The following is a 26,044-nucleotide window of genomic DNA, read 5'->3' as shown; positions in this document are numbered from 1 at the left end:
TGCAGGCCCTGTAGACACACAATCCTCCAATCTAATGGCCAGGATCAAGATGTGCCTTCTCTTTGCTTAAAAAGAGAAACAAACAAACAAAAAGGGCAAAAAGTAGCCTTTTAAAAATTAAGGCCAAAAAAAAAAAATTAAGGCCAGTGAGATATCTCAATATTCTGACATGCTGAGAATGTTTTCACTCCACTGCTTCGAGGGGTCACTTAAGGAATTTGGGGGGTCAGGAGTGATTTGAACACCTGCTTGGCTGTCTATTGAATTACTGATCTATAACATCAAAAATGTGGAGTGAGAAACAGGACCTATATGTGGAAAGAAAAAAGAAAAACAGAGCCTGTTGATAATTTTAAAAGATACCACCATTTATGTGATTTATGCAATTTGCATTAGGAGAAACATCTTTAGCCTTTTTACCAGATCCTTCTTTTTGCCTGCCCAGATAGTTGGGGATGCGTATTTTACAACCCAATGCATTGTTGCTGAACACACATTCAGCTCCCAGGAGCACGAAACACAATTAGACTATTATGGAGAATATTCACGAGAAACAGAATGGAACAGATTATTTCACTTAAGACACACAGAATTCAATTATTTTCTGTATTTATAACCCATGTACACTTGATTTTGGAATAATTTGGGGAGGAGACAGAGTACTAGAGCAGTGTTTTCATCTGAATTCAGTAATCTGATATACACTGTGGGATTAACCCAAAGCAAAAGGATTTAATGGCCCAGCAGGCAGTCTCTATTTTGAAGATCCTATGTCTGAGATCCCCCAGCCATTTTGGCTGGGACCCCTTCCCTTCCTTTTGCATCCCTTTGCTGGTGCTTTTTTGCTTTTTAAAAGAACCTGCCCTTGCACATTTTAAGACGGGTGTGAAATACACTCCCTACCACCACCCCAGCACCACCACAAGAAGAGGAGGGAGAGCAGGTGTCTAGGGGGGAAACATGTTTTTAAATTGGGGGTGTGGGGGGGGTAAGAATAGGAAATAGGAGAGGCTTTTTTTAAACGGAGGGAAGGTGAGAGTATTTGAAATAAATTCAATGTTGTGCACATTCGGCAGGCAACACCAGTTTCGCAGAGGTTGCCTCGCGAAGGGGGCGGAACCTGAGAAGCAGCAGGTTTGAACGTTCTTTGGCACACCAAGATGGAACATCTGGAATGCAGATTTTGTCTCTTGACACCATCATTCCCCCATCTCATCCCATTTTGTTGTGGCTGATGGGAGAGATGCCCCCTCAATGTCCTTTAAGACCTAAATGGTACAGAACAGAACGGAGACCTGACCAGAAACCTCAAACATGGATCAAAATCTCTGCGCCTAAACAGAAAAGTCTCAGGACAGATGGGAAGCCAGGAAGTTTCACTCTATTCAAATTGATAGTTTTTTTAGTTAGCATTTTTCAAATAATAGTTAGTAGTCCAACGGCTCAACCAATACATTACTTATTAATGAGCTATTAACAGTCTAGCATCATGACAGACCTCATTGAGACAATACTTCACGATTTGGCCCCTGACCAGGAAGGGAAGGATCGATAATGAGCATCTGCTAAAGGCCTAGGAGAAGCCAGGCCATGGTTTGGTGCTCTGTGCCCATATAAATTTCATTTGATATTCACAGCCCTGCAAGAGGAACCCATTTTACAGGTAAGGAAACTGAGATCCCAAAGAGATTAAGTAAATAGAACAAGATGACAACCAGCTACTAACTGGCAGAGTAAGTATGCACGTTTGGTTTTCTCAAGCTTCTAGACTAAGAGTTTCTATTCCAACCAGAAAGAAAAAATGCACATGTGAAATTATTAATCAGCACTGGCCTTCAGATTCAAGTGAAGACTGACCTGCTAGACCCCCTAAAGTCTGGCCTCTGTCTACCTTATTTTCCACTAAATCCCTGCCTTCTTGCCCAGTGCAGACCATATCCAATATTGCTATGTCCTTCCTTCCTATCTATGTCCTTCCTATGGCTTCTTCTGTCAAGGGTTTCCCCCTCCGTCCAACTCATTCTTCAAAAAGCTCCATCCAAGAGAGTCCTAGTCATTTTCAAGGGCCTGCTCCCAAGCTTCCCGTCTCCAGGATACCTTCAGCATGACTCCAGGCCACATTCCCACTGGCACACGCTTCTTTCTACAGCTCAAGTCCTGTACCCGCAGGCCTCTGGAACTCTGGCTAGAGAGAAGGGTGAGGGCTTTGTCTACCTGGCTTTACCCTTCTCACTTCTTTGCTGCCCCTTTAGGACCAATAGGTTCTTTTTGCTTTATTCACAGAAAATGGGCCAGATACAAGAACGGTTTAAAACTTGAATCGTCCAAAGCTTTGCTCTAGAGAGTGCAAGGTGGCAGCCGGGGTTGGGGGAGAGGCTGAGGGGAAACATCCAGACTGAAGATATGTTTTGTTTGGCCCCCAGTGTTTTTTGAAAGTTGGACCAAAGTGCCAACTACACTCACACAAAAGTCTAGATTTCTGACATGTCTCTTGAAAAATGGAAAGGCCTGGCAATATGAAATGACATTCCTGCCCAGTAATGGTCAGCAGGATGTGAGTAACAACATTCGAGTGAGTCGCACATCCCCAGTTCCCTCAAGCATCATATCTTCTTCCAGACCTGGCTCACTCCACTTGGTCTCACCTGCCGGGCCTGGTGGGCACTTATGCACGTGCATCGGCTCTGGGTCCCTTTCTCCCCTACATGGTGGAAGACATCATGGAGGAGGTGGCATTTGAGCAGGGCCGTGAAAGAGGGATCTAGCTGTTGCGAGGTTTTACTTCACAGAGGAATACCTCGGTGAATTCTAGACCCCTTTGCTCATACTGACTGTGTTTCCTCCACTTGTTAGCGGGAAGGCGCAATGTTTTTGCCATCTGTGTTTTGGAATCACGAGAACTCAAGTTCCCATTCAGTCTCTGTCATTCACCTGGTGAGGGAATTTAGAAACCTCGACAAGTTGCCTAACTTCTCAGATGGCCCTCCCGCAAAATGGGGATGACACTAGAACCTACCTCATGGTATTACTGTTGTAAGGAGTAAATAAAAGATCACGTGAATGAAGCTGTAAGCATCTAGTTTTACTACTACCTTTATTAATATCAATTTAGTCCCGGGCCACATAGTAAATATGTTTGGCTCTGTGTATCACACAGTCTCTGTCACACTACTCAACTCTGCCACTACAGTGTGAAAGCTGCCAGAAACCATTTGTCAACAACTGGGTGCAGCTGTGCCAATAAAACTTTATTTACAAAACAGGCAGCTGGCCAGAGTTGACCAGTGGGCCTCAGTTTACCGACCCCGTTTTCAACATCCCCACAGCTGGCCAATGTAAATCACCTCTGAAGATGCTATCTAGGTGTCTCGATGACATCGAGAACAGTAGGTACCTCCAGTGGGCAGCAGTGGGCATCTCTAACCTGTTTACCGAGATTAGGCTCCACCCATCCTGTAGGGACACTGCTCCCACCTCCACGTCTTGGAAAGAAATCTCTTCCCAACCATCATCAGAATCTCACTGGACCTGAGTTCAAATGTTGTTTCTTTCAAAATGCCTTCACCAAGCTTCCCAACAAGATCAGGCACTCCTGTCAGAGGTCCCTGTATTTTTACTCCATCACATTGACTGTGCCACACAATAACCCGTTACATGTGACAGTTTGATTAATTATGCACTCCCCACCTGACAGGCAGCTCCCTGAAGGCAGGATCTGCCTGGTTCCCCACCTCTGTCTCTCCAGGGCCCCATGCTGGCCTGCACACAGAAGGCATTCGAGGGGGGCTGAGGCTGAGTCTCCTCTCCTGTGCAATGTGTGAGAGGCACCACATGCCTGCCTTGAGGGGTGTGGGATTTAAGGAGCCCTTTTAAACGTTTTATTCCTCAAGTGCACAGTATGATGACTGAGTCATCTGTGCATCAGTCAACCGCCAATTGGACTGCACATTCCTAGAGAGCAGGACAGAAGCTTTCAAGTGCCATATGCTGAACAAATAAATGAAGGACTGAAGAAACAATATTCATGAAGGCTCAATTAGGGAATTAGGTCAGTATATAATCAAAGTCCCATTGTTAGTCACTCAATGTATTTTAAAGTGATAGGGAGACATGAAGATCACCAATCCTGGCAGAATCAAGGAAAACCTGGATTTCAATCCTAGCTCTGAGTCTTCACTATACGTGACTTTGGGCAAGTTACTTAACCTCCTTTGGCCTCAGCTGCCTCATCTATGAAGTATGAAAATGTCACAATACAACCAACCTAAGAGAATTTCTTTGAGAATTAAATGAGCATTTAACTTATTTATTAATATATATGCAATGCCTGACATATCCTAGCTACTCAATACACAGAAAATGTTGTGACTTCATTGAAAACACTGCGGGTAAAACTTTGGCAGATGGTTTGGAAGAAGAGAAAGTTGGGGCATTTTCTCTGGGTTGTGCATACAAAGAGAAGAGAAAAGTTTAGAAGAAGGAAGTATGAATGTGCTTCTAAGACCAAAATGTATGGGGATGGTTTTCCACCATTTTGGATAAATCAATCAAGTTGCTTTTTCCTTCTTACTATGAGAGAATGAGTAAGCTCTATGGGAACAGAAATTTTTATCTGTGCATTAGTCATTGTGTTCACTCTTAATGTCCCCACTGGAGAGAAATGACACATAGTAGGCATGCAATAAACATTTCAGAATGAAAGAAACCATCTGTGAATATCAGAGAGTGGCAGAAATGCCAATTCAGTTCGCCGTCAAGAGCGCTGTCTCAGCAAAGCTTTTCTTAAGCCAACATAAATAATACCATCAGAGGGCCTTCCTAACTTCAAGAAAGAATATGGAAATGAAGGGAAGGTCCAGAGGGGACTGTGAACACCAAGCCTGGTTTCTTTCTAATCACTGACCCTTGGGTAAGTATCTTGGCACTAAAGTCCACACTCTCATTAGTGATTTTATACCAGTCATGTCCCACAGAGGCACCATCTACTGGTCTAAGAGCACTGGGATGATCTACCCTGAACACACCCATGGGAAACGCTTGCCTATTCTCCTCAGAGTAGAACCTTAAGAGAGCAGCCCTTCTTCCTCAAAGCAGCAGACTGTTGTGCCTGAGGGTGCTGGCTGCTAGGCCCAAGATTTTTCTGGCCTTTCTGTGTCCATTAAATAAAGGGGGCTGGACTTGCTCTCTTGAATGTCCTATAAGTCTATTCAAATGTCCATGGCAAATTAGACATGAGCCTTTTTCTTAGATAACCATGGCAAGTCTTCCTGATCCTCTTTATCAGCAAAGCCAAGGGATGTCCAGCCAGTCACACCTGAAACCAAACATGTCCGTGCAGATGGCGGAGCCAGAGGGACCAGCTGCCCCTGTGTCTCTACCAACATGCAGCCAGGAGAAGGTCTCTGAAAGTATGAGAATGTTCTTGGCAACCTTCTCTGCATCTGAACCCTTCGCCCCATGTCAAGAGGCCCTCATTCCACAATGCAAATTTCCAACCAGAATGTCACCAAAGTTGGGTAGTCACAGAAGAAAAACAACTAAACCTGAGCGTGTCGTGGAGGAAAGTCAGAGAACAAGGCAGTGAGTAAGAACATTTTTATTCTCTGGTATAATATCTGGATAGTTTGTTTTTTTCCCATTGGTACCCTGAGCCGAGCTCAACCCAGAGGATGGCAAGCAAAGCTTGGACTAAAGGAAAAACAAGTGTTCCTTCACAATGATTTCCATCCCCATGGCCCACGGGGGCTTGGGGCAAGCCCAGCGACAGGTAACTGGTGATAACTTGGTCTGTTATCGCTGTAGCATGCAAGGCTTCCCATGTAGGGGTCAGAACCAAACAAAAACCCACCATGCATATCCGAATATCCACACACACACACACACACACACACACACACACACACACACGCTTTAATATGTATGTATTTATACATATTTTTAAAACATATTCCTCCTTTCAGAAAAATACACAGAATTAGCAAGTTTAAATTATTTGCACTTAGTTCTTTGTCTCCAGTTATACTGTGTTCTTTTGTGCTGGTAAAACAACATGTGCTTTAATTAGCAAATATCTGTAAATAATTTACTTGCTTTTCAAATACAACAGAACAATGGGGTCAGTTTTCACATACATTTACCCAGCATGCATCCTGGGTCTTAAACCAGACTCTCCCATTGTTCAATAACTATATCAAGCTGTCCAACTCTTGCTGCCTCCTCGGTGGAGGGTCGGGGTAGGGGGCCAGAAACCCAAGTTCTGGTAGCAACATCCCATGTTGCAAGACCCCAGAAGGCAAGCTCATAGCATCGTCCAGCCCCACTTAAAACAAAGTCTTAACGATCTCTAACCCTGGAAATTTCTGCGAGGAACATGGAAGTGTGCCAAGGGCAAAGGGCATTTCATGCTCTGCTGCCCCACTGCCCCCGACCCCCGACGGCGTGAGCCCAAAAACATAAGGCGCGATGTCTGAGGCCTATGAATCACGGAGCCCCATCTAGGCTCTGCAGGGTTAAGGCTGGGCCCTGCACACACAGTGCAAAGAAAGATGTTAAATCAAATGAGAATGACTGCTCCAAGACTGGAGGCACTATTATTTTGAATAAGATTGAAAAGGCCAGAAAAAGCAATTCAAAAACATTTCAATTATGTATTTCCCAGAACTACATCTTTGAGCAACTAATGCAAATGTTACCACCACAATAAAACTTCTTCCCACATAAAAGCATATAAAACAGGTTGAACAGCATATACTTTATATATCATATGCATATTTTTGACTATTAATAAAAAATTCAAAATCTATGTATGCTTTACTCTCCTAAGCAATACAGTAATTATGATTAAGGGACAAGCAGCACAAAAAGAGCCAATTTATCTTACTCGTGCTCAGGAATACTATTGTGTAACTAAGCAACTAAAGACAAAATATGGTCTAATTAATTCACTCCTATGCTTATTTAAAAGACACAATTAGAACATTTTTATTTTCCAGCCTGCACAGTAGCTCAACATGCTTGAGGGTGTAGAAAGCAAAGCCTATTATTCTCAAAGACAAGAGTTTAATGTTTAGTGCCACTGATCAGGCTTGGAACTCAGCTCTGGGGAAGAGGGGGTGTGCTCAGAGTCACGAGAAAGGAAAGGTATGGTAAGTGGGAGAAGAGGTTCCTGGGGCCACTGGACTGACTAGTAACACATGGCCCCTCCCCGCTCTTTTCCTCACTGTGGCAAAGGGATGGAGACAGGGCTGTGAACTTGATGGTCACGCGTGCAAGGACATGCGCCACTGTGCGTCTATTTATACAGCCACAGAGATTCTACAGAAAATTCATGTAATTAAACCACACGTCCTCGTCTGTGTGATAAATGTCAAATATCCATCTTTGACGCTGCTAACAGTGCATCTGATTTTAAAAGCGGAATTAATTTACGCAAGTGTGTGCTGGAGATTGATGCCATTAGCATGATTCGAAAGCACCCTTTCTGTAATAATCATCATCTGCATGTTTGAAATGTGTTGTTGATCCGGACGTTCACAGTCCAGGATGGGAGCCGTGTTTTCTGAAGGCTAAGGCCCGGGTTCTAATCTCTGGCAAGCTGGCAAAGACCACAGCGTGGCTGGAAAAACCCATCCATGCCTGTGCGAGGCCATGGGAGCAGAGTTTTCAAGAAATGCAGGAAATCTGCGACCGTATTTCTGCGAGGCGAATGAATCTTTAAGCCAACAACCGATAAATTTGTTTTAAATTTCTTTAAAAGCCAAACCAACGGGTAATCACTAGCTACAATATTATTCTGAGTGGGAGATGGCAAATGTCCAACCACCCCTGGCTATAAAAAATGACAAGCAAATGCATTTGATTGGAGCAATTATATTCTGGATATTGGTTAAAACTAGACTTTGATAAATGAGCTCGAGTCATGTATCACTAGATGCCACCACGAACAATGGTATGCTTTATTAATAATTAATAACAAAGTATTTACATGTATGGACTCGTGTACTCCATAAAAACAACATTTCCTTAGTATGTGCCTGACGCTCTAAATGTCAAGGGAGGTTTTAATTGCTTACAATTTTGACTCACTATCAAACGTTGGCCTAGTTAAGACCATCAGTCTGGAAAGCATGCTGGCTCACAGGAGCTGCCAACCACACTCAGGTGAGGAGTGACCGGCAGTCTTTAGTCAGACTGCCACCCCACAGCCCCGGCTTTTTATGGGCTGAAGGCTGAAGATGGGAAAAGTACTCAAACACGGAGATGCTGGGTCTAGCCTCATCATCAGTCCCAAATAGGCACCCATCTCTTTGCGGAGTACTCTGAAAGAAAATCCTTCACGCTTTCTCCCATCCTGGGGCAAAACGACAATGGATTTTAGACGAGAAAGAACACGCATGAGTCGGGGGTGTGCTGCAGCTGGCCCACATGGGAATGACCCATTGTAGGTCCTCTGCCAGGAAGAAACCAGGCTGGCCTTAAAGAAAGCAGGCTGTGGGAAAGAACATTTTAGATGACTGATGTCATACAGTCATTCAATAAACACTTAGTGACTGGCACTGAATACTGGGGGGTGGGGGGGCGGGGACCCAGAGGTGAATAAGGCATAACCTGTAGTTCCTGAGAACAGCCCTAGGGTGGGGAAGAGGGGAGGTGGAAAGGGGGAGTGACAGGCAAAGGGAAAGGACACAGATAACCATCACCAAAGGCGCATGTGCGAAGTACAGGGGAGGGCGAAACCAACCACAGCCCAGGAAGAGCCCTGAAGGCCGGGATTCTTGTCTATCTTGTTCATGGCTATATCCCCAGGGCCTAGAACAGGCTCTGGCACAAAGTAGGTGCTCTATAAATATGCACTGAGTGATCGAGACTTCAAAGATAAAGACAATACTTTCTAGTTTCCAGAAAGATCAGGAAAGGCTATAAATAGTGACTTTAATTAATCTCCACTTTAACTAAGGAGCACAGAGAGAGTCTGACGGCTTTTCTGTGACCAATGTCTGTCCATGGGAGTAAACGATGAGCTCCTTGAGGGCTGAAGCCATTCTCCTTCTTCTCTGTAGCCTGTTGTCCAGCACATAGTAGGCCTTCAATCAACATCTGCAAGCTGAATAAATTCTTTTCCCAAAATCATGCAGGTCGCGAGCCTTCCTTTAAACACACATTGCATTTATTGTCAGCACAATTCACCAACGTGTTACATAATGTCTTAGGTTGTTTTTACATTTTCAAAACGCGTTGATCTCATCTCTCAATGAAGACTGATAAGCTTCTTCAGAAACAGGGTCACACCATGAACTGTTTTGCATCTATCTCTGTACCTAGCAGAGCTCTGAGTACATGGTTAAGCTCTCAACAAGTAGTTTTTGATTAACTCAAGATAGATGACACCAACGTTTGCTGGAGTTAGGATCTGAACCTACAAAATCTAACTCAGTACACATTCTACTGATTCTCAAATTTTAACATCATTAGAATCAGCGCTGAAACAGAGATTTGTTTATGCAAATATTTTTGACATGTGACTGTTAAATTATTTCTTAATATTACTGGGTCTTGCTCCAACCCAAGTCAGAAAGAGAAAAAAAGTACACAATCCCGCTCCCTATTTCAAATCAACTCCACCGGCCAGGGGTCAGCAAACATTTTTGTAAAGGACTAAACAGTAAATAATTTCCCAATTTCCACTGTGCAGGTCATATGTTCGCTGTCACAACTACTCAACTTGAGTCTGACTTTGTTTCAATAAAACTTTACAAAAACAGACAGTGGTCTAGATTCAGCCCTCAGGCCGTAGTTCACTGATGCTTACCACAGTCCTCTAAATTCTCTCCAGAGAGTTCATTAGTTCTCACCCTAGTTCTGAAGGGCCAGCCAGTTGGAGCAAAGTTACTCCTTTACCTAGTTGAAGGTCATTACTAAAACTACTAAAAATTGCCCGAACTGTATCCCTCATTTGCTGAGCTCTCCTGTAGTAAGTGCTTATGGTAGTTGTCAGGCGCTTTCCATTATTGTTTCTAATTCTCTTGACAAAGTAGAGATCATTAGATCCATTTTACAGATGGAGAAACTGAGGCTCAGAAAAGCTAAAGAAATTGTCCAAGACCAGTGAGGTCACTCGAAGAGGTCTTGGAAATTTAAAAAACGTCAGCTCATGGATATAGACCAGAGACTGAGCAGCCAGCTACAGCTAGAACAGGGTCAGTCCAGTACCTCCTAGATTTCAGAACATGTCTGACTAATATGAGATGTGATACAAGCAGGCAATCTTTTAAACACATCCTGCCGATCCAGATGACAGCATAGCTCCATACTGAAATGTAAATCTTTAAGGAACTTTTTATTTTGGTGACATAGCTAAACTCATCATATGGATGAAAGCCAACCTGATTTGGGGAGACTGGTATCGGGTATTTGTTCTAGCAAACCAACCTAGATGCTGTCCTCTCACAGAGAAAACCTTTCTTTAGGAAAGGTAGTGGTGGGGGGTGCCTGGGTGGCTCAGTCGGTTAAGCCTCTGCCTTTGGCTCAGGTCATGATCCCGGGGTCCTGCGATCGAGCCCCCCCACGTCTGGCTCCCTGCTCAGCGGAGAGTCTGCTTCTCCCTCTCCTTCTGCCCTTCCTCCTGGCTGTGCTCTCTGTCTCAAATAAATAAAATCTTAAAAAAAAAAAAAAGGAAAGTAGTGGTAGTGGTCTCAAATTTCAATGAGAACAGCAATACAAATATTAATGACAAAAACAGTGAGTCCACCACTACTGAAGAATCTACTATGGGCCAATCTCAGTTGTAAGCACTTCACATGTATTGACTCATTTAATCCTTAAGGCAATCCTAGGGAATAGGTACTGTATTTCCATTTCATAGATGAGGAAAGTGAGGCAATGTTTAAAATGCAGGATCCTGGACCCCAGTTCCAGAGATTCCAATCGAGTTAATTTCAACAGGGGCTCTGGAACATGAATGTTTGACAATTTTTAACCAGATAGTAACCACTTGTAGAAATCCTGACTACGTGTCATTACTATCTGTAATGCCCAGGTGTGCTTGATCTTGACTTCCTGACATCATTAGCTTACTCATCCACACTCACAGTTGCAGGTGACCAGTAAAGCTTCTTGTAGAATCCAGCCCACGGTCAGGCTGAAATCCAAGCTTGCACATCCACCTCTTTTAAGAGGGTATATTGCCAATAGATTAAGCGCTTGGCAATTTGAAAATGAATATAATCAGAAGTTACCCAGTAACAGAACCAATTACCCGCCTACTTTGCCATTTTCCTCCTCTGAAGAGGCAGTGGCTGAATGTGGCAATTGTGGGTAATTACTAAAGACACTTAACTCCTTGTATATGGCTCTGCTATTCACTTTCATGGTAATTTAAGACAGTATCATGATTAGGCCTGGGAACCTCCACACAGGCATAAAAGTTATCCTGCTTATTGTTTATAAATTAATCATATCTAGAATAAAGGTCACCACAATCATCCCTCTTTATCACCACAATCATCCCTATTTATTTAAGGACCGTACTGTTTTTGAAGTACTTTTGCCCATACAATGCCTCTTGATAGTCACAATCCACAGCCTGCCTCATTATTGTCCCCATTTTGCTGCTGAAGAAACTGAGGCTGAGTGTTTATGCTGGTTCAAGGTCGAACAAATACTAAGTTGCAGAATCAAGATGTAACTCTTTCTGGACCGCTTTTCCTCTACACCAGTTGCCAGCACTGGAAGTATGTGAAGGCAGCAGTTAAGTCATTATCATAGTTATTATAACTAATAATAAATTGTTAATGATTATTAATAATGGCATTAAAATGCAACTGTTCTTGTTAGATACCACTAGCTCGAATCAGCTGAACTTTATAGAATAAGAATGCTTCTGCTACCTAAAATCCAGTGACCTTTGGCAAAACGGATTGACTAGTCATAATTCTAAAATGAACAAGGACCAGCCCACATTAGTGCATACTTCTAGAATATAATATGATGCATTAAAACTCTGGTGTCAAGGGTAGGATTCAGTGCGGGGGGGGGGGGGGGGAAACAATCCTAAAGCTTAGGAAGGCCTGGGTTCTGGCCTGGTGACCTTTGACAAACCACATAATTTCTCTAAGCCTCTGTCTCCATCTATAAAATGGCATACAAAGTCCTGCCTTATCCAGCCTCATACAATTATTGCAAGGATCAATAAAATATTCCCCAAAAAGGCCCTCTGCAGATAGCAAACCACACAGGGACGCTATTTCTAATCTCGCACAATGATAATCTTCCTGCTTTTAGAACTGACGTCTTTACATTTCAAGAAATCATAAATAGACAGAATGGTTCTCTTAAACCAAAAAAGCATACTGAGTCCTGGCTGTCCTTTTGAAATGGATGCTGATGTCAGCTCAATCAAGAAATTATTAACCTCCATTTGGTTACTTAAAATAAACTGTACTGGCTGATTAAATGTGCTGAACATTTTCTCCAAGTAACAGTGCACATCACCAAGAAACCTTTCTCTTTCAGTTACACTTTGCAAATGGCAAATGCATCATTCCAAACTATTTAAAATCAATAACAAAAATCATTTCACTGTATATAAACAAGTTAATGGAGTAAGTGAAAACAAAGCAAATTTCTTAATGAGAGGACCCTGTTGCCCCCTCTAGGTGCCTGCAGTAAATGCTGGTTTCTGTAGGCTCTCCTCCAGAGGAGACTGGGGCTGCTATTCAGCTAATGAATGACTAACTTAGGCCAGGGGGGGAAATGACATCACCAGGGTGGAAAAGCGATCTGCATTGGGAAACTTTCTACCTGCTTTACATTTGTCATAATTATTTTGCACAATGCAGCCTGCATTTGCATAATTTTGAGGCGTGTCATTATCTCAATTGAAAATTGTTTTAATATGGCTGAATAATTCACAATGACATCAGCCAAAGTCCTAATGAAATATACAAGTATAATCATACAGCTAATTACCAGCCGTGTTAGCATTAAAAAACAAATCATGCATAATATTAGACGATGTATATGCAGCTGAGGATTATAAATAGAGCCATCTCCCTCCCCAAACCCCCTAGAGTTTACTTTTAAATGGCAAGATTAATTTTCTTAGGTATGGCTCATATAGCAGTGACAAAATGCACAGATCATTACAACGGTTCGCTTTCATTTCCCCTTAATGAACAATTTTTTAAAATCGTTTATTTAAAAATACTGTGCATCTATTCATTATCAGCAGTTCTAACAGACGCAACCTTCGGCTAATACTGTTTTTATTCTTAAATCAGAATTCACTATTTAATTACACCAACAGAAATTAAAACTGGACCAAGTAGGGTCAACTCGGGGTCTTTAAAAATATTTCAATTTCAATTAAAAAAAAAAAGAAAGAGGAGAATGACCACAAAATATCTCATAAAACACTGAATAATTTCCTTCTGGGTTTAGTCAGAAGTCTATTAGGCACCAGCTCTTTTCTGGATATTTAATCCTTCCCTTTTCCAGATCACAGGCCATGTTGAAGTAATAAATTTGAAAAGCAAATAATAAGAAATCAGGAGGGGGAGGGGAGGAAGACAGCTGCGTAGGAAAGTTGGGTCGGGGGAGGGGGCCGAGCTAGACCTTGGGAGGGGGAAAGAGCTCAACCTGTTGGTAGGTTGCAGGATTTTTTTCCCAGTATTTCCAAACACCTTTGTAAAATTGCAGGCAGACGTCTGGAAGTACGAACATTTAAAACCCAAAGCTGGCGGGGGCGGGGGGGGGGAAACGTTCGGGGAGGAGGGCGGGGCTTATTTCCGAAGAGGCAGATCTCAGGGCGAAGGTTTTGACGAACTCCAGTAATTAACCCGCATAGACCACTGATGGGTAATTCGATCCTGGGAGAGGGAGTGAACTGGCGATGCCAAAAGTACAATCAACTCCATCAGACCAAGGAATTGTGGAAGGACTGGCAGGCAGCTCCACGCTCCGGGATGAGTTAAACCGGGAACCATTCATTTAACAAAAAGATCCTTACATCTACCTCGAAAGCTCGAGGGCCTGGCACAGAGCTAGCTGCCCTCAAAAGTCTCAGTTTGATCACCCTGCTCTCGCTCGGGCAACACAAAGCCTTGCCAGGCGGCCGCGCGCCCTCCCTCCCACCGCACCGAGGGCACAGCCTCCCCAAAATAGTTCCCCCGGTGGGTATCACGGCGCTGAGGTCGGTCAGCTGACGAGGGGAGCCCGCAGAACTGCGGTCACACATGAAATGACAGAGCCGAAGGGAGGCGGCCGCTCCGGCGCCCGGTGACAGCAGCTCACCTCGGGCGTCCTCCCGGGAGCGCGGCTAGCGCCCCCGCGGCCGCCCAGAAACGTGCCGGCGAAGCTGGGTCCCTCCCCACCCTCCCCGGGAGCGCCGTCTGGGCACGGAGGCCGCCGGACCCGCAGGGCCAGTGGGCGAGCACACACCCCTCTGCCTTCCCTCCCCCGTCCCGGTCCCACACATCCCCAAAGATCGCGCTGGAAGACGTCCACTTTGCGTGGAGTAATTGAAAACTAGAACATCAAATGGCTTGTCCGGGGTGGGGGGGGGTGGGGTGGGGGTGAGAGATAGTTGTTAATGCTTAACGTGTTTGTGCCGGTTACACGACCGCTTTGAAATCCGCCCGGGCAGATCTGCAAGTTATTTGAATGTATTATTCCAGTACCTGTCATTTATCACTTTATTCAACACGTCTTTGCCAACTCAATAGCTTTTGATCTCACTCTGACTCCATTTCGTAATTTCCGCCCTCTTAAACATATCAAATACTTACTTAAAAAAAAAGTGAACAATATCGAAACCCACCGAAAGAAATCCACCCAGCCCCGACCGAGCCAGACGCGAAGGTAAAATTTTCAAAAGGCAAAAAAATATAAAAAGCATGTGATGTTCAAGCGCAGTAGCAAGAGAGCGAACGATCTCTCTCACCCCCCTCTCAAACACACACACACACACACACACACACACACACACACATCCTTGAACAAAACCCTTCTCGAACAAGTTATTTGATCTTGACTAAAATCAGCAGTTGGATCCTCTTTGTAAAGCTGACAGCCAAACTCTGACAATGGCAAAATACTCGAGCCCCAGCTAGTGGCGCTACCCCTTTAAAAAAGGAGTCGATCCTGCTCGCCTGCAGAAGTGAATACAGTATTTTCAAGCTTGCCCTGTAATAAGCATTACTTGGGGGGGGGGATAATAAAGAAAGAAGAGAGGGAGATATAAGTTTACCACCTCGCCATGGTCGCTATTTCTGCCCTGGGGAGTGTCTTCTGGGAGGAAATAAAGTTTAGAGCTGGATAAAAGTTGCCGGCTGGTCCTCTCTTCCCACAACAGCTGGAGCTCCGCTATGCAAATCGGATCCTTTGGCGTACATCTTACAAAGAAAAAGTCGCCAAGGGACAAAATTCTTGGTTTGCCTTCAAGGTGGAATTGAAAAGCCTTGTAGAAAATGTAAGGTCCGTGCAAGCCACACGGTGAGCCGACCCACTGCAGGGGAAAAAAAGCACCAAATAAATAACGTAGCCATCAGAGCACAAACATCTATTCCCAGACACATTTACACACAGACATCCACACTCTTAATACAGAAGAGCCAACAGATATAAAGCTGGGTGGAAAAATAATAGAGCCCACAAATTTTCTGCTTCCCTTAAAAAAAAAAAAAAAAAAACTCCGGGCACCCCCACCGCCACCTCTCCCTACTTCTCCATCTGAGGCGGTAAAATTACATTATGTATGTATGATCAGTGCAGGGATTTTTTTAAACAATAAAAATGATTTTGGGGGATGCAGAGGGTAAAAGTTTGGTGAAAAGTTTGTGGGGGGTGTGGGTGGGTGCAGAGGTGTGGGTGAGCTGGGGGGCTGGGGGGTGCCGGGGGGTGCCGGGATCGGAGGAGCGGAGGAGAGCGAAATACCTGGAGTGAGTTGGGCTCCATCTCGACGTTCTGAATTGATTGAACTCAACATTCTCTCCAAACTTGTTGGCTTGAATGGATTGCATCAGGTCCTGGCAGGGAAAAACATTCTCTGCCTTCAGCTGGCGTAATGTCTCAATATAAAACTGAGCTCTTGCCTCCCCTTCGGCACCAAAATGATTGAAAATATGTCCTAATATTTCTCTGACGACTCAATTTTCAGCTCCTGTCAAAACTGTGTTGGTTTCCTTCCAAATGTGGGATGATCAAATTCATAATCGGAAGGAAGGTTCCGTCCGATCTCGGCGGGAAGCGGATGGATCAAGGCAAAAAACATATAGGACGGTTTGTAAAAATAAAATCCACCCTAAAACTGTGTGAAGATGAGATCTCCCTCTTCCCAATCTCCCTTGTCTAGGGGTGTCGTCTAATGAGATTTTTGCAAGAGACGAGAGCTAGCGAGCTCCGCTGTGCATCTGACAGGACCTGCTTGTATATGTCTAATATAAAGAACATTTCCTGCAGAGATTCCGGGGCGCTGCTCCTCTTTCTAATGCTCCTTAGCAGATTTGCTGTTATTAGACATGTAGATTTGTTTGATAGTTAAATTACGCTTCCTCACTGCCATGTTTTCGAGAACTAATCTGTTAAATTATATTTTGATGCCTATTTACATGGAAGGGAAAAGTGGGTTATCGATTATATAAACATATAAATATTAATGCATTTGTTCGCTTCGCAAAAAATACTCGGCAAAAAAAAAAAAAAAAAACCAGAAAGACAAGTGAGCAGTGCACACACATCTCAGGATTTTGCAAACAATATTGAACGGACAGCGACTGCATTTAGGGACTGGAACAATAAACGATGCATGATAAATCAATAAATGCGAGCAGCGAGTCTGCTCGGAATATGAATTCAGGCTCCCGGTTCTGCGTGTGCATTCTTTAATTTTGAAGTATATACACTAGTACGTGTTTACAATGCTGATGGACGCCAAGGGCGCTCTCAAATGATAATGTGTTTATATAACCCAGCGCTACAGGAATAATATACCGACTCCTACCCCACCCCCATCCCCTCCCCCGCCAAAAAAGGGAGGGGAGCTTCCTCAATAATAGTTTGAAACTGAAAAAATCCATCTGCAAACTAGTTAAATACAACCAGAAATTAAGCTGTTGAAAACCAGGGGCATGAACCGTAAGACAATAAAGGTTTTAAATGTGTATATTTATTGTTCTGGAGCCCTGGAGCATTGCGAGGTTTGCATGCACGGCTATTATGCAAACACAGAGAAACTTAAGAGCGACAGAACAAGGAACAGGCAGAGACTGCAAAGCCCTCGCTCGCTCCGACCCAGCTGCCCGTCCTCCGCCAGGCTAGATTGCATTTTCGCAGTGTTGATGTAAAATGGTGTACTCGCTTCCCCCACGCTCCCCACCCCCTTCCCCGTTCTCCTCCCACTCCTTCCAGCACCTCCCGCCCCCCCCCCCCCGATTTTATTATATTGGCACCAGTCTTTCTAAAGTGGGTCTGGCATGCTAAAAAAGTAAACATGTACTATATGGGGAATAAGGTCTGTATAGTATGACAGTTGAAACTTGATCTGTGATAAAATTACAGGATGTTGAAATTGCTAGTAAGCTATTTTTAACGCTTTCGCAACGTTTCACCTCTAGTCACAGCATCTAGTTGAAACAGGATTACTTTAATGAAAATTATATTCACATGGCTGAAGTTAATACACCCGGCAGAGCACAAATGCCTCATATTCAGTGACTTGAGGTGGAAAGACCCTCTGTGTGTATTTTTATGCCTTCTCATAACGTCTGCGTCCGCTGCAGTAAGAATTAGGGCACTTAACATTATCTAAACCACATTTTTGATTCAGAACATGGGGAAGTAATAAAAGGCAAGATCTATCTCGTTTCTATACACACAGAGATAAACGAAAGAAAATGGCAGATCCTCCAATTACAATAAGTAATAAAAGCCCATGCCAAAGAGCCGGTATTCTTAAAGATGAAAACTATTTTAATAATTTAAAGTAATATCACAACCCTGCACAATGAAGGAGGACAATGTAACAATTCAGTCTCCCATCTTTGCATTAGCCAAATTATGACTTGCACATCACTCTTTAATTATCTTCCTTGAAATTTCATCTGATCTTTCTATTTTATAAACATGGGTTACAAAGAGAAATTACAGCTCTCTCATGCTTTCTCTCTCTCTTTTTAACTTTATGATGCATACTGCAGACGTTTGATTAGAATAACCCATTTTGTTCATCTTTTTACATATGAATGGACTTCACTGAAGGGCATTTTACGTATTTTTTTTAAATACAGGAGAGATGCCTAAGGCTTCAGTTAGTCTCTGTCCTGTTAGCGTAAATATATACATCCAGTTCAAGACATCCTATATTTAAAAACTTGAGTTGCAGTATTTTGACAAGATCATATTTGAGATCGACTCTGAGTCAGTTTCCTGTATGACCAATGCAGCAGCATTTATGCAGGAAACCTCAACAGAATGCCTGAGGGTATCCCTGGATTGTATATTAAATCTCTCTCTTAAAAAATACACAGCTCTTTAGAGCATCCAAGCAACTTCTGCTGGTTTTGGTGCTGTAAGTCTTTAAGTGTCTGTGAGGGACTTCATCTAATTAGAAACCCTGCTTCTATGTCTCTTCAAGGTAGGCGATGAACTAGGCTGCATGCTGTGTAATCTCTCTTTTTGTAAACTCCCGATAAGGTTTTTCAGATGTTAACAATTGCAGGGATCTAGGTCTGAATATTTTTGAATATCTGCAGTCTTGTAATCAGATGAATGCTAAATTTCAAAACTGGATCACAGGGGTATCTCCCCTCTCTTTTTGCAGCACCACCACAACCACCCCCCATGAACATAATAAAATCTAATAAATCAAACCTCTGGTCCAATCCTGTAAATGGCTTTTAAAATCACAGATCACAATGGTGTGTGTTTACAAAAAAAAAAAAAACAAAAACAAAAAATATCATCTATTTTACCTCTTTAATATGATGCTTGATAGGCACCTGTAAATTGTGTAGCAAATATCCATACAAAGAAAGTTTCAATTAAGATAAGGAGATTGTATTGAAACAGTTCTTTGAAGTAATGTAGTTAATAGCCTGTTTGATTTCTGCTTGTGAGAGAGTAATAACGTGGATTCAAGGCTCCATCAATCACAGAGCAGATGTAAGACTTGAGACACCGACACCCAGGGGAATAGAGACAAACTCCCGCAGTGCAGGGTCCTTGGGCTAATGTAAAGTAAATACTCATAAACAGATCGAATGTTGTAAGAACACAATCCATCCAGGACAGTTATAATCATGAAAGCAACTGCTTTATTTATCTATAAAAAAGCTTGTAGCTGGGACTCACTGTGTATAAAAGAGGAGTGGGAAAGAAAGCAGTATAGGTTTATCTGACCCACTATTTTCTGGGCTCTCTCTTACACTGAAACACAGGACCCTATACCCACGCATCTATATTCCTGCTGCTTTGCTAGCCCCAAATCCAACTCTCAGTCTTATTTGGTTTATTTAAAAGGTAAAAAAATTAAAAAAATCATTCTCACCCCCTCAAGGGGGTGGGGAAGCAGTAGACACATTTTTTCAGTGCCTGTGAATCGTTTCATAAAGGATCAGGAGGATTAAGTTAGTTGCAAAAACCAGCAGTGACATAATTAGGCAGCTTGGGCTATAATAAACAGGATCATAAAAAAAAAAAAGTACAGTTTGAAGAAAGAAGGCAACCATTTCGAAAATTCAAACCTCTCTGCGCACCTCTGGGCCTCCCCCTCCCCCAAATTGCAAAAGACAACTGAAGCATTTTTGACCTTGGCTACAATAATACTTCATGTTTTAGCACTTTAGTCAGCATTTTATCTACTAATTGCTACACACTACCGCATGTGGCTCGAATCTGCCACTGCAGCTTTCTTTCACTGGTGAGCGAACTGCTTGATAAAGACTGGGAATTCAACCTGGCTGTTTCCTTTCTTGCTCCCCCTCGTCTCCCCGCTCCTTTTTCCTTTCCTCTTCCAGCTAGAAGCCGCTAATTTTTGCAGAAAATACCGCATGGATCAGAACAGGGACGGTGAAAGGTTCCCTAATCTCCTTCCACCGGCTAAACTCGGGCCACTTTGGCGATCGGGAGGCAAAGGGAGGAGATGAAGTGGGGGGAGGGGGGAGGAATGAGTGGGGGCGAAACCCGGGGAGGGGGGGTGGATCCTGGCCTGTTGGTGGACCTGATGCTAGGTGATTCTGCACGTTGGTCCGTTGACTAGCCCATCGCTGGTTGGAAGTCTGTGGGACTCCGCGTTGCCCACCTGGGGACCTTGAGTTAGGGGCTCTCCCGTCTTGCTTGGTTAGGAAGTGGGGTTCGAGGGGGTAGCCCCGGAGCCTGCAGACTGATTCGTGGATCGAAAAACCAGCACTGTCTGAGGGTCAGCCACCGCCTAGTCCCCTCCCCCTTCCTAGCCTGGCGCCGTACTCAGCGGTGGGGGTGGGTGGCGTTATTAATAAGGCGGCCTCCAGCAGAGCAGGCTCGCCAAGTCTTAGTGCAACAAGTCTATTGGTTTGAAGGAAGATAAACCGGGTTATACGGGTCATTGCTTTCCAGGAGACCTCTAGTGGTCAAGGGTTGAGCTACATCTTAAATATGGGGCTCGTATTTGTCGCTTGTCTCCTGGGCTGTGGTGGGCGTGGGTCTCCAACTCAGGTCAGGCGGTAAGGTAGGTAGCCGGGTACACATTTCTCGTGGACTTGAGGCCAAAGCCAAGAGAGAAGCGACGCGCTCTGAGAAGATCCCCCAGGGAGGGGTCATGTGATGCCCTTTGTGGACGCGGAGGCCCCCAGTTCCTCTGCCCTTAGTACAAATGGAGACTTCCTATCTTAATCCTGATTTTCCTCCCGGGCCTGAGATTAATTAGGTATTCTCAGGGAAGTTGGATTAAATTTGTCCAAGCCATTTCCAGTTATAGTAGCAATGCTGAATCTATTTTTCTAAATTTGTTTGTCAATGAAACCAAGTCTCATTCCCTCACCCTGATCACAGATACACCAAACCCCCCCATAATTTTAACAATTCGTTGCCTTCAAATGCCTTGATATTTATGGGTTATTTAGTTTAGAAATAAATAAGCTTCATTTCTTCTTTTTTTAAATTGTATGCACTTTTTAAAAATTGTATGTACATATGACATTTGACTAAATTGTGACCTTCTTCCTCTACTGGGATGACAACACCATTTCATCTCAGGTGGTGAACGGGTGGTGTAACTTCCAGGCTCCTTATTCTTCAGCTTCATTTGTGATCCTCATATTAATAAAGAATTTAATCAAATTGCCCCTCAGCCTGGTATTGCTGGGGACAGCTTAGATCATTCTAAAACCAGAGATCCCAGTCATCTGAGGTTTGTTAAAACATCTTGCTATACCTGATTTTTAAAAAAAGAAGACAAGAAAATGTATAGACATGGAGTCTTGGTTCCACTGGGGGCCTCATATACTGCCTACTAAAAATTTCTCTGTGCACTTTCAAATGGACGTTAATGATGCCTTGTATTTGGTGATTTATAACTTAAAATTACTTGACAAGCATTAAGCAACTCATTATTTAGAAGCAGAGTGGGTATGGTAGGTAAATCATTAGACTGAAAGTCAAGGGGACCATTCTTCACTGATTTCCTATGTTTCCCTGTCCATGGCTATAATTATCTGCAGGACTCAAACCCTAATTCTGGCTTTGTCAGGATTTCTCAGATGATTGTGGCAGAATTATCCAGACTGGTCATCTGTGGATTAGCTGCCCCCTGTGCTAGGCCATCCACCAAACCCACGGAAGCGCCAGCAAGTCCCTTGGTCGCCTCCACCTACATTTTGCCATGCCACAGACTGATAATTTTATGACTTGCTATTACAGGTTGAAATATGTAAATGTAGTAATTCACTCAGGGTGTAAAGAGATCTGAGTACTTCAGAGGAAAAAATAATACCAAGAAGAATAGTGAGATTGTTTCTGTTCTTGTCTTCAGTAAGCTTTGGCCAAAATGAAATTGGTCAGCCTTTTCACGAAGAAGGCAGGGGACCAGTACGAACCTTACTCAGGGCTTGCACAATTCCATTCTCAAGGTGTGCTGGAACCAACTATTACTTACTCACCAGAACTGATTGTTATACTTTCCGGAATTTTGCAAGCTGGCTAATAAACATCTCTATTATTAAACAGTAAATGACATGAACTCACAAGTAAGTATTATATTAAAAACAAAGGTAATACCTACTCAAAACTCACCACTTTTTAATTATTTTACTACATTTTACTCTTATCTATATACTCTTGAGGTTATTTTTAGCTTTTATATTTTTATGGTCGCTATACTATAAGATGGTGTGTTACTGAGAGTTCTCTTCCCGATCCGTGTTCATTGGCATGTTGGTGGCTTGAAATTGTCTGTGGTGGGAGTATTTAGACCATGGAACTCAGCAAACATTACAAATCAGAGCTTGATTTATTGTTTTCTTGATTGTTTAGACTTAAGGAAATGATGGAGAAAAATGTTAATATTGCAGATTGTGATGGTTATATTTATATATCAATCTGGGTCATGGGGTGCCCAGATATTTGGTCAAATGTTATTCTAGATGTGTCTGTGAGGATTTTTTGGATGATATTAATATTTGAATCAGTGGACTGGGTAAAACAGATTGCCCACCTTCCCCCCCAAACCCCATGTGGGTGGGCCTCATCCAGTCAGCTGAAAGCCTGAATAAAACAAAAAGTCTGAGTAAGAGGGAACTCTTGCCTGACTCCTTGAGATGGGACATAGGTCTTTTCCAGCCTTTGAACTCAGACTAAAACACTGCCTCTGAGCCTGCTGATTTTTGGACTGAAATTTACACCATAGGCTCTCCTGATTCTTCATCTTTGGACTCAGACTGGACTGCCCATCAGCTCTCCTGGGGCTCCAGTTTACCAGCTGCAGATTATGAAACTTCTAAGCCTCCATAAACCATGTGAGCCTATATATATATATATATATATATATATATATATATATACACATATATATATATACACATATATATACATACATACATATATATATACACACACATATCCAATTGGTTTTGTTTCTTTAGAGAACCCTGACTAATATACAAATTAACTTGAAAGTCTGTCAAGTCTGTACCAATTAAATTGCGAATAGTATAAAAAAGTGAAGGAAATACTTGAAAATTATAACCCGATTCAGCAAAGAAGTTGCTCATGTCATTTATGAAAGATTGACGTTCTGAGATACATCATTGTTTTTTCACTTTCGTCTTTCTCCTTAATATAAATGAAAAGATCAACCGACGTTCACACTGACACTATATTCGCTTGGTTTTTTTTTGTTTGTTTGTTTTGTTTTTTTGAAACCATACTCATTTGTTAATGCAATCATAGGTTAGCTATGGACACAAGAGTTCAGTGACTAGTTAACAAAAGCATTCTATGAGAATAGACTGGCTATATGGAATTTACAGTGAAAAGTGTTGTATATTTTATTATTGTTTGTACATTTATGCTACACTTCCTGTATATCAGCAAAATGTATAATGAACTTACACACCCACATATTTGTATATATCCAAATCTAGATATATACATATGTACATATCTAGATCTAGATATAAACAGACACACACACATACTTTTTTTTCTTTTTTAAGGATGGGAAGTTAGTTAAATATTTAGAAGCATGTCTCTGTCTAAAGGTAGCCTTGAGCCTGACATGCAACCCAAACTTCTAGAGCAAGGACTGGCAAATTATAGCCTACCACCTGTTTTTTACATGAGCAAAGAATGTGTTTTACATATTTAAATGGTTGAAAAAAAATCACTAGGAGAATATTTTGTGACATATAAAAATTATATGAAATTCAAATTTCAGTGTCCATAAACACGTTTTACTGGAACTCAACCATACTCATTCATTTCTGTATTGTCTACGGCTTCTATCTCGCCAAACAGCAGAGGTGGGGAGTTGTGACAAGGACCGTATGGCCCTCAAAAGCTAAAATATTTACTACTGTGCCCTTTGTAGCAGAATTTTGTAGAAGTGGTCTGTTCTATAATATGTAGGTATGTTCCTTGGCTGGGAGTAGTAGACCCCACCAAATGACCTTCTGAAGTCTTTTCTTGCCATTGGACCTAGAAATACTTCCTCCAGTAAACAGAGCAAATGGAACACCCAGAATTGTGAGGGATTCAAATCATTGACTCAGGGCAGAGCCAATGCCATCACAAAAGTAAGACAGAAGCATTCAGATTTCGCACTCCTTGGCTTATGTTCCGACCACTGGATGACAATACCTTTCTTCCCTACCGCCTGTCCTAAAGCACTGTATAATTTTGTTGGGCGCTGTTAAATATTTATTGAGTTTTCTCGTCCAATGTGGTTCGGTTACAGTATGTCTGTGTGTGTGATGGGACCCTTCAGGATTAAAGGTGCTATATAAATAGAGGATTATTTTATGACTTGTTATTGCAGGTTGAAATATGTAAATGTGGTAATTCACTAATGCTATATCAGTGCATATATCTGGGAAACAAGAATGCATTATCCTTCCATTTGAGTCTAACATCATTTACATCCTTCTTTAAAAAAAATACCCAATCAATTTTTTTTTAAATGAGGGAACGCAGTGGAGGAAAAAAAAATTCCTTTAATGCAATACTTCAGCTGAAAGTTTAATGACACAAAAGGCAGGCAATTCAAAGTTACAGTTCCCACAGCAACTGTAACTCTGCTATATAGCACATTTAGGCATAGATTTCACAGCATGTACTGCAATACAAAATACTCCACACTGGGCATGCAAGGGGGCAGAGTTATGGTTGCTATGGGTACCATGACTTTGAATTTCCAGATTTTTTGAGAGTTTAAATTCTCAACCAGAACATCACATTAATAGTTCATTTTTTTTGCATTGAAAATAATAAAGGTTGTATCACCGTTTCCACTGCCAAACCTATCTCCAGCTCAGTCCACCACTTAGTATAAATACCTACCCACACATATTCACCCTGCTTGCTAAAATTAAACACATGACCTCAGCCCAGGGAGTATTTTAGTTTGCAAATTTATATGCGATGACTTTCACTGGATTAACTAAATCTGCTCCCCCTTCCTTTCCAAAAATCACCAATAAATTCAGGTTAACTCTTTCAGCATTCTGGTGTATTTTATCTGTTATTCAGGGGCTGAGAGGATATGATAATCAGATTCATTGTGTATGAATGCGTGATGTATATATTTATAATTTATACTCTGTCTACTTCCAAAAAGAACTCGAGGCAGCTAGCTAACTGCATGTATTCATTTATTCATTTCTTCCTTGGACAGACCATGCAATTTTATGCCTTTATGCTAGTGGTCTCAGGACGCTCTTCACTTTTAAAAATTGTTGAGGACCTCAAAAAGCTTTTGTTTATGGTGGTTATGTATACACACACACACACACACACACACACACACACACACACACACACACACACACATATATATCTTGATATTTAACATACTAGAAATTATAACTGAAATATTAGAAAAATATTTTAAAATATTCATTAACTCATTTTAAAATAACAATAAACTCATTACACGTCAGCATAACATGTTTTTTTATATAAATAATAACTATATTTTCCAAAACAAAGGAACTTAGTGAAAAGAGAAGCATTGTTTTACATTTTACAAATCTCCTTAATGGAAGACAGCTGGATTCTCATAGCTGCTTCTACATTCAATCTGTTGAATATCCCAAGTCATGTAGCTTCTGGAAAGTGCCACTATATTTTTGAGAGAGAATGTGAGTGAAAAAAAGCAAATAATTATTATGATCATTATTTTAACCCTGTGGACCACCTAAAATGGTGTCAGGAATTCCCAAACTACGCTAAGGAGAACCAGTGCTCTTTGCATTTGCTTATGCTGGTCTTCCAAGCCTATGCTTCTTCCTTGTCTGTAGGAAAACTCTTATTCATGCTTCAAGGCCCTAGGAAAAATTGTTCCCTTAGCTATATTCTCATA

General features: G+C 42.2%; 1 protein-coding gene across 2 annotated transcripts in view; it reads right to left on the bottom strand.

The window, feature by feature from the left end:
• Positions 1-16,036, bottom strand: part of ARID5B (AT-rich interaction domain 5B) — a 176,588-nt gene extending 160,552 nt beyond the window's left edge. The window contains exons 1-2 of one of the 2 annotated variants that reach the window (XM_027588076.2): positions 15,931-16,036; positions 15,245-15,502 (exon numbers count right to left, since the gene is read on the bottom strand). In XM_027588076.2, the coding sequence (XP_027443877.1) occupies positions 15,245-15,502; positions 15,931-15,951 (279 nt within the window). In that variant the 5' untranslated portion in view covers positions 15,952-16,036. The remainder of the gene's footprint in view (positions 1-15,244; positions 15,503-15,930) is intronic. The other variant, XM_027588082.2, reaches the window with a different exon arrangement.
• Positions 16,037-26,044: the final 10,008 nt, after the last annotated feature.

The sequence above is a fragment of the Zalophus californianus genome, chromosome 15, assembly GCF_009762305.2.
Source record: "Zalophus californianus isolate mZalCal1 chromosome 15, mZalCal1.pri.v2, whole genome shotgun sequence".
Classification (NCBI taxonomy): Eukaryota; Metazoa; Chordata; class Mammalia; order Carnivora; family Otariidae; genus Zalophus; species Zalophus californianus.
Note: the sequence above shows the minus strand (reverse complement) of the source record. Positions and strands in the feature narration are given on the sequence as shown.